The sequence below is a fragment of the Colossoma macropomum genome, unplaced genomic scaffold, assembly GCF_904425465.1.
Source record: "Colossoma macropomum unplaced genomic scaffold, Colossoma_macropomum, whole genome shotgun sequence".
NCBI lineage: Eukaryota > Metazoa > Chordata > Actinopteri > Characiformes > Serrasalmidae > Colossoma > Colossoma macropomum.
The window spans coordinates 16389709-16399952 of record NW_023494807.1 but is presented as its reverse complement, the minus strand read 5'-3'; the positions used below and the strand labels follow the sequence as shown (position 1 = coordinate 16399952).

The following is a 10244-nucleotide window of genomic DNA, read 5'->3' as shown; positions in this document are numbered from 1 at the left end:
GTTGTGTACAGTTTTGTAGAGAACCTTTTTTAAAATGATTCTATGTAGCCCTAAAAGAAGCGTGACATCGTAACAATAGCAGAACCCTTTTTAGTGTCATATAGAACCATTTTCAAAAAGATTCTAAATAGAATCTTCTCTATCAATCTGAAGAACCATTTCACCACACAAATAACCCTTTAAGCATCCAGATGGTTCTTTGAGTGTTTATGGTTCCATACAGAACCATTGTTTTTACTAATGAACCCTTGAAGGTTCTTTTTTAAGAGTGTATATAGAACCGTTTTCAAAAAGGTTCTATGTAGAAGCATTTATAACACATTCTCCATCAATCTGAAGAATCATTTCACCATGCAAAGAAGCATTTAAGTATGGTCCTATATAGAGTCATTGCCTTTACTAAAGAACCCTTGAAGAACCATCTTGTGGCAAGAAGCATCTAGTGGCAGTGGCAACAGCTTTGCCTTTGCATTATGAATGAATTTCTTTCTATAAGTTTAAGAAGTTTGATTCCGCGACTCCTCCTCATGTTTCATGTGATTGGCTGTTCGTCATAAACGTCACACCTTCTTAGCCAGTGTGTCTAAACCTGGTCCACAGAGAAAGTTGTTAACCGCTTTTGTAAAACGAGTTAAACGCAGCTGTTTCTTATGTTTTGTGAAGCTGAAACTTAGTCAGAAAGATCTGCAGATCGACAACTTTTTTGTCTAACTACAAGCCAAGCCAACACGTTAATACCATAAAAAACAAAACTCATCTTTAAGCTATTTCTCCTCATTTTCTCTTTTTTTTTGTTTGCACCAGTCGTGTACGTTCTATTTTGAGACATGATTCACTAGTTGCTTTTCTACCCTCACTCAAGCATCTTAGACAATGTAATGGTACAGTAATAACCCAGAAGTTGTTAGGGGCTCCCTGGTGGCCTCAGGTCCCTAAGCAGCTGCTTATGTCATTTATTAGGTAGAGCCGGCACTGCAAGCATTACTGGATGGTGTGACGATGATAATGTTCAAGAAAAGAAAGACTGCAGGAGGAGGAGAGTGGAGAGAAGATGGCTGGGAGGGGAAGGGAGAGGGAGTTGAGGTTGATGGTCAGTGTCAGAGCAAATGGAGGTCAGTGTGTCAGAGGAGACCGAGAGAAGAAGCATCTCAGAGCAGAGTGTAAGAGAGAGAAAGAAGGAATGAAGACAAGAGTTATGTGTGCATTAGGAAGATAGATAAGTGTTTTATATCATTTCTATTATTTTTTGTTACTAAATTTCGTAAGCAGGGAAAATAAATAAATCATAAGTAATAAGCTCAAACTGGTTAAGCTCATTAAACTGGTCATCCAGCATAGGGTATGTTTTCAACTAGTCCAGCTGGATGTCCAACTGGCCAACCACCCTGACCATCTTAGACCAAGAATCTGGCTAACGACCACCAAAGACAACAAATCTGGTCTTAGCTGGATTTTTCAGCAGGGTAAGTGATTATTATGGCACATTTAGTGAAATTGCGAGTAAGTCACACCGCAAAAAAGATAAACAAATATATTTGCAAGTGAAAGTATCATAGATTTAGTGATTATATCTAATATTTCTCAATATGAGATAATTGTAATGTAATAGGAATATTATACAATTATTCAACTTATTGTTTTAATTTATTTTCTGTAGTGAAATTGTCTCATTCTATTGGCAGAGAATTTGTTTGTTTTAAGAGACGATGCTTAAAACAAGCTAAATGATATGCCAGTGGTATAAAACAATTATCTAGACAAAAGTGACTTGACAAGTAAAAAACGTTTAGAAATAACTGGAGGCTGAGTTTAGAGTTTGAGCATAGAATTCAATATAGTAGAGGATGTAGGTACAACACTGCCGCCTAGTGTGTAAATGGTGTAGGTAAATATGAACAGCGTTTCAACACATTCTCTTTAACAGGGCTGCCCAAACCCCAAACCTGGCTTCTGGTGGTCTTCTCACCCTGCAGAGTTGACCTCCACACCAGATCCACCTAACCAGTGAGGCCAACCACATGTGAAGAGCATGTGTGGGTTAAAGAACATTTAGGCCAAAATAAAATAACTAACCATCACTACATTTCTAATCATCCTACAGGGGTGACACAGAGATTTTCCCCTTTAACAGCTAAGAAAAAACCTTCTGACTGTATATCTTAAAGGTGGGAGGAAACTACTTTGGGGTGGATTTTTCAAGCAGGCCGTTTTGATTTATTTATTTGTTTGCTTTGTTTATTGTTTATTTATTGCTGATGAATGCAGCTGAGGAAGGCAGATAGCTGAAGTTACTGCTAGGGAGCCAAAAAATGACTGGGGTGTATAACTTTAGTAAGTGTCTTCAAATCATAATCACAATAAACTAATCAAACAGCAGAAATGACTCGTCAGGTGAGGTGGACAATCAGCGAAAAGCTAAAACTGGCAAGGCTACATGGTTATCTTGATAAATTACCTCAGTTTGGCTTCTTTTCTCTGGCTGAAAGGGTTGAAAAACTTCAATTTTGGGCTGAATAAACATAGAATTGCTGTTATTTTTGTGATTTCATAGGATGACTGAGGTAAGACTTTGCTAGCTTGGTTGTATTTATTAGCCTGTAGATTAGTGGCTAGGCTAGCAGTCAGGATTGGTTGACACCACAGAGATTGTGGGTGTATCATAGACTACAGTCAATTGGTTGTATGATGCATTTGCATAATGCATGCTGGGTGATGAAGTGAGAGAACACTGATGAAGAAAAATGTGAAAACGCTATAAAATTGTAACTTCAGCCAAACCAGTGAAACTAAAAGATATAATGCTGCGCTATGGAATACTGCATAACATGACCAACAAGCCCTTAACGTTTGGGTTGGAACTAAATTTTGTCTAGGAGTACCATTCTGTGTCGTGAGAAGTTTCCATCTCAACGTGCCGATTTTAATATTTTTTACATAATTTGAAAAAGATAGTTGCTCTTTATGTTGTGTCAAAAGTTCATGATGAACGGACCAGCAGAAATCATTCAAAATGACTTGGAAAAAAATATTTCTCCATTTACTTGTGGCTGCAGGTTTTTATTCCAGCAAAGCAGGAGATCACCTGATCAGCAGTCTGAAGACTGAAACCAGCTGGTTAAACAAGTGGAATCAGGTGTGCTCCAGCTTGTTTTGAGTGAAAACCTGCAGCCACACTGGTCCTTTGTGGATTAGATTGGACACCCCTGTTTTAGGAGATACAAAGTTTTGTTCAGACAGCAGAGATATGCTGCAAACACCTTTTTAAGCACAATAATAAAAATAATAATAATAATAATAATAATAATAATAATAATAATAATAGACAGATAGACAGATAGATAGATAGATAGATAGATAGATAGACGTTATACTCTCTACTTATTATATTATACTCTAATAATAACAATAATTACTATATAAAATACATTATACAAAAGAAAGATTATAATAGTGTTTAATAGTTTAGTTAGTATAATAAATAGTTTGGTACAGTAAAAATATCTGATTATTAAGAATAGAAGTGTTAGCAGGATTCCAATTTCACAGTCCAAAATAATGGTGTGATGTTCATCATGGCCTCTAGATGTCACTGTCCCAGCAGAAACTGGTTAAATCTCAGGGAGAAGCTGCAGTACCGCGGAACGCCACTGTGAGGCGCTCGAGTTCGCTGTGGAATTTTCCATGTGAGGCTGGTTCAGTGCCAAGGCCTGGTGATGCCATACTGAACAAGCACATTCTGATGTGTTACTGCAATGTCTCCAGAGTGTTACCACACACACACACACACACACACACACACACAGACACACACACAGAAGACATCCAGTAACCTAATAATGAAAGCGTTGTAACAATCAGTTTTGGGCTTTCACAAATACTTTTTCTGTTACTTTGTTGTCACTGAAGTTGGCCCAGATAAGACAACATAAATAAGAATGACTAATGCTGGTAAGTTGCACTGAGGCACATCTTACTGTAATCAGAGTTAAGAAAGCTTATGAATGTTTTTCTCATTGTTTAGCTCTGGCCTTGGGCAGGAAAAGAACAGAACAGAGCGAGACAAGACAGAGCTTCAAGGTTGATGCTGGCCAACGATGTTCTCACACACACACACACACACACACACACACACACACACACACAAAACACACACACACAAAACACAGAATACAGTGACAGTGCTCAATCAAACGTTCAAAAGAAAAGGTCCGAGATGAAGGTTTAGTGTATTTCATTAGTGTGGTCAGGCACTGAAAATGTTCTTTGCTGAAACATGAATAAAAAAGAGAGCAGGTGTGTGTATGAGCATGTGTGCATGCAGAAAATGCATGACTCATTTTGCAAGAGTTGTGGTTAAGAGACTTCTGTAACATCCTCTCACACACACACACACACACACACAGGCCGTGTTGCTCCCTGACATCAGCCACAAACAAGCCGTCCATACATTCAGAAAAATATTTTATTAAAAATAGACATAAGAGCTTTTCTTAAACAGTGTTCAAAGCAAGGAAGGGCATATAAACATTTTCTCTTTAGCGCCACTCCAAAATCTGGCCACAAATACAGGGAGATGCTGGTTTCATGTTTCATTGACTTTTTTTTCCCCACTTAAAGCAAAACAACACAAAGCAATATTTAAATATGCAAATCATTCCGCAGAGATCAATCATCAGGCAGATCTATACAGAAAACACCAGGGGCTGAATTATGATAAGCTGGTGCTGACCATGATGTCATAGTAAGTCGTTCTCATTTCAGAACTACTTATTATGACATCATCAGGCAAATCTATACAGAACATATCAGGGGCTTAATATGATAGGCTGGTGCTGATGATGATGTCATAATAAGTAGTTCTGAAATGGGAATGCTACAGTAGCTACATGAAGGAGGCGAGCGAACGTGGCAAATGTGCGCACACACACACACACATACACACACACACACACACACACACACACACAGCAAACAATGCTGTCCAATTTGGCAACCTGGTAATTAATAACATTACAAGAAATTTTGAAAACACAAAGGATTTGAACGATAAAATAATTTCTTTTACAACAGACCGATTTTCCTCAGTTCTCCAGAACATAAACTCATCATTTAAAAACCAACAATTCAATCACATTGAACAGCACAAAAGTACAGCTCCTCGGCATTAGCCATTAGAATCTACCCTTTTAACCTATAAGCTGTAACACCCGTTAAAAATGCTTATAACACCCAAATATGTAGTTCAGCTCGGCAGCACATACAAACATACCCACTAACATACACATTTATTTGTTTATACATTGGAACACTTGCTTGTAGGGCAGGGCATCAAATGTCAGTAGCTTTACGGTACTGGCCAAGTTACTCCAGTACTACAAAGTATTAAAAAACTTTTTTTAAATATCATATTTCAATATCTAAGCAGCCAATCAGTGAGCCAATACACATGCTTGTTTTAAACCGAGGCTGGTGACTAGTCGTCCAAATAGCTTTTTGTATTCATGTTACTGATGTCATGGCTTCTCGATTAGTCTGCGGCCCACTGCAGTCAGTAAATGCACCCATTACCAGCAGCTCACACTCATGTCTGGTTTGTAATTTAAAAGAAGGTATCACAGGTATCATTCAGGAATCTATATCCAAGTGTACAGCAATGTGCAAAAGTCAGAGACTACCCTTCATTTATATAACTTATAATTAAAATGAACATTAAGTACAAGTGTTTCATTTGTGAGGAGATATTTGTGAGGATATTGGCTACAAGGCAATCCAGCGTAATAAGGAAGAAGAAAGTTAAAGGAAAATAGTTTCCAGAACTCAAAAAAACTGCCCAAACTGTCACTATCAGATAAACAGCACTTTGAGAGAGAGGAGAAAATTAAGCTCCACTCTTGCTTCAGATCTGAAAAACCCACAGGTGTTTCTGCTCATCCTTCCACTGTGAGAAGACAACTCAGCACTATGGGTCTGAAAGGATGTGTAGCTGACAAGAAGTCGTTACTAAGAAAACAGATTAAAAAAAGAAGCTACTGGAGTTCTCAGAACAACAGACCAACCCAGAGTCCAGACCTCAACATGACTGAATGTGTTTGGGATTATTTGGATCATGAGAAGCGAAAGAGATCAGGAAATGCAAAAAACCAACTTCTAAGATGAACTTTGGAATTCTTTTAGATTTCTTTGAAAAACTGAAAACATATCCTGAAAAGAATCAAAGCTGTATTAAAAGCAAAGGGTGCTGCACTAAATACTGAAAAAATATTATATTTAGTTTTTGAGGCTTCTGCCAAATATTTGTTTTACTAGCGCTGGAAGATGCGTAACTTGTACTTAACGGCCATTTTGAATGGAATCTAAACAAATGAAGTGTGGTTCTGACTTTTGCACAACAGATCCAACACATATAGTTATTGGTATTGGTATTGATATCAAACAATTTTGAATGATACCTAGCCTATCTTGCCAGTATAATTTAAAAGACAAGCATTTTCCTTTTTCAACTCATGTGCATTATCTTTCAACCATAACAGAAAAACAAGCAAGCAAAAACTAATTTCCCCATTCACTCCACTCTGTACACACTCTGAGTTTCACCCAGAGAATACAGAAATGTCAAACTGAGGGCATGAGATCCACTGTAGCATTCAATTTAGCACAGCCTTGATGTTGTTTTTCTTGTTGATATTTTCTAATAAAGTAGCAGATAGATATGGGGGTAAAGGATGGCTTCCAGGGTGATTTCATATGTACAATGTGTGTTTTAATGCAGTGAATGTGTGTGTGTGTGTGTGTGTGTGTGTGTGTGTGTGTGTGTGTGTGTGTGTGCGTGTGCGTGCGTGTGAGTGGCTTGAAACAAAACAAAATTAAACATATATTGATGATTCAGGGGAAAAGGGAGAAGTAGGTAGTTTCAACCCCAGGGAGTCTGTAAACCTCACACACGTCCATGTGTGTATGTGTGTTTGCTGCAGCAGTCTTTAAGCATGTCTGTGTGTGTGTGTGTGTGTGTGTGTGTGTGTGTGTGTGTGTGTGAAATGTGTGAAGTAGGAGTGTGTGTGTGTGTGTGTGTGTGTGTGTTTGGGTGTTACTCCGGCTTGTGGCAGTAAATGTCTTTGAGGGCTTTGAGTTCCTCTATTAGAGTTTTGTTCTGGTTTTCCAGCACAGCCACACGATTCTCCAAACACTTCACATACTCTTTCTTCTTCCGACGACACTCTCGCGCTGCCTCCCTGTTAAAACAAACAAACAAACACCTAGGTAAACACGTGCACACTTAAACCCACCTATACCCAAACACATACAGGTTGAAGGGTGATGCGCCTGATTTTTCTAAAGTTCTGCATAATTAAATGGTTCAGCAAGCTGTAATATAGAGTGGTTTGATGTCAAAGGCATCGCACTAGATAAACTCACTGAGTCAGAATCGTTCACAGTGGTGGTGATGGGAACCAGACGTCTGAAGCATTTGGTGCTTCTAAAGGCTTTGTCACATGAAGTTATTACACAAAATGGTTACAAATACATAGCATGATACCGGAGACATTGTTTTCTAATAGTTTTAAAGGGTTTTGGCCTAAAATATATTTTTAAATTGTTTTCATGGTGCAGCGATACATACATGACATGTAACTTATTAGGTTAGGTTTACAACTATTTTACTATTATCAACATCACATTTTAAACTTAGAAGACCCTTGTAGGTTTACTGGTCATTCAGGAAAGTAAATATAATGGCTATACTTGCACTGACCCCATGTCCAGAACACATGTCAAAGTGACTATGAAATGTCTGCTTTCAAGGTGGTACAGGAAAGAAACGTTTTAAAAGATATGTGGAACAACAAGGTAAATGCTATCAATATTAATGAGTAAATTAATTACTTATATGACAGAAGTACATATGTTGCTTCCCATTTCAAAAGCTTGAAAACTAGCGATTGAAAACTGATGTTACATCATAATGATTTCTAATATGAATGTGCTTAAGAGTGTTTCCGTTATGCATGAGCTTATCAATTAATCACTTTTCTGAATAAATGACTGGGCTCACAGGAACACAAGGGTGTGAAGGATTCAAGGGTCCCTTTTAAGATCAGTCCTGGATTTTCACCTTTTTGTTATTTATTTCTTTAAGCATTGTTAAATAAATCATATAAAATTTTTTAAAAGAAACTGACAAGCCTTTATGGATTATAATTTTCATTTAGTTGGACTTGCTTGGGGCTTTTCTTCTATACAATAAGATTTTTTAAGCCTAAGCTTAAACCTTACCCTATCCTTATACACAGTAATTCATTAAAAATGGTTCTATTTTTTCTGCTTCTAAGCTTTTGCAAAAAACTGTTTTATAAAGTCAAGACTGTCTTGTTGGTCCTGATGCTGTAGGTTAGTGCTGTTTTTCTTTAGTTTTCTTTGCAATTCAGGACATTTTTGTCTTGAAAACAAAAAACATGAATATGAAAACAAACAAGCACACGAACAAAGTGTGTGTAGGTGTGTGTCATACCGGTTCTTCATCAGGCGAACCTCTCTTTTGCGTGTAGCCTCCTCTGCTTGTTGCTGTGGACTGTGGATCGCCCCCGGTGATGCTGCCATGACAACACCCTGCGGTAACCCTGACGATGGGGAGCGGATCTGATATGCAGGCATGTCTCCTGTGGCAGCTACACACAAACACACACAAACACATACACACACACACACACACACACACACAGTTGTGAAGACAAATCAGCAAACAACTATACACATAAAAACAATGAAAATAAAAAATAAAATAAAAATAAAGTTAATGGCCACCCACAGATCCAAAACCTATCACTGCCTATCAAAAGCAACAAATAAAATATTCACAAAACAAACTTGTCCTACCAATAAAAGCTAAAAAATGGTCAACCACAAAATCTGGTAACAACGAATGCCAGTTATCCAATAGTAAAGAACTGAATGCAGAATGAGCCAATCAGCGCTGCCGTATTTGCCCTTGAGACCAGCATAAAAGAGTGCAGCACTAATTGATCTAATTAGTTTATGTAATGAACCCAAAACGCTCGCCGCAGTTAGTAAGATTACATGAAGGACCATGGACGCACTTACACATGTTTAAAAGCTGTTTTTAGAATGTTTAAATCATGTATTTTTGTTAACATTTTTTCTATTTATTTCATACAGACACAGAATGAAACAGTCACTTCACCGTCAGGTGCTAACATGACCAGCAATGGATGAACATTAACAGCCTAACAATTATCATGACGTCATCTGCATACTGTGACTGCTAACTTTTTATTATTAATATTTTTTGAATTTTTATTAAGTACTCTCTTTTTTCACTGACACATTGCTCTGAAGTATTTTCTCAAAAAGTCTGTCAGCAGTGTGTTTTTCCATATGCAGCAACACAGAAGGTATAATTTTTTTCGGAAAGAACTGTATTTCTGATAAACAGATACCTATGCAAATCGCTAGAAGCAGGAAATACACACTATATCTGTTTACAAATGCAAACGCAAATACTGCATTATTTAATCATGTTTATTTCTAAACTTTAAGCCTTTTATGTTAAGATAAACAACACAGCAAATCAAATATGTACTAAGGAGCTAACCAGACAGATTCACTCTAACCAATTCTACAGCCCATATGATTCTACAGCACTCTGTATTTCTAAACAAAACATATTCAAATTCAGAGGACACTCACAGCTTTCTAAATACTACTTAAATGTCAAAATAGCAATGAATCAGTAGTTAAAAATGAATATAAAAAATCCTAGAGATATTTAGGATTGAATGGCAGATTATTCAGTTCTTTTTCACCAGTTTTACCATAATTTATTTTTTTAATCTACCAAATGAATATTACAGACATTAAACATCAGACATTATCAGAATGTATATGACACTTTTATTTCTGAATGCTAATGATATACTGGAAAAAAAATAAATAAATGAACAAACAAACAAACAAATAAACAAACACTTCAGTGTTTTCTAAATGCTAATGAAATATTGAGGTACACTAGACCCTCTAGACCCAATAAGCAACTAACTAACTGTACATATAATAAATATTTCAGTTTTTTCTGAATGTTAACGCAATACTGAGATCCATAAACTTGCCAGTAACAAATAATTACATACATATATACATACATACGTACCTACATAAAGAGTTTCATGCAAAAATGTAGCTGATTTATAATGAAACAGCTGATTTTATATTGGAAAACATTTGTATTATTT

At 36.9% G+C, this 10244-nt stretch overlaps 1 protein-coding gene across 3 annotated transcripts in view; it reads right to left on the bottom strand.

The window, feature by feature from the left end:
• Positions 1-4444: 4444 nt before the first annotated feature.
• crema (cAMP responsive element modulator a) overlaps positions 4445-10244 on the bottom strand; it is a 28803-nt gene continuing 23003 nt past the window's right edge. For all 3 annotated transcript variants that reach the window (XM_036555792.1, XM_036555793.1, XM_036555794.1), the window contains 2 exons: positions 8507-8663; positions 4445-7229 (listed from right to left, as the gene is read on the bottom strand). In XM_036555792.1, coding sequence (XP_036411685.1) covers positions 7085-7229; positions 8507-8663 — 302 coding nt within the window. In that variant the 3' untranslated portion in view covers positions 4445-7084. The remainder of the gene's footprint in view (positions 7230-8506; positions 8664-10244) is intronic.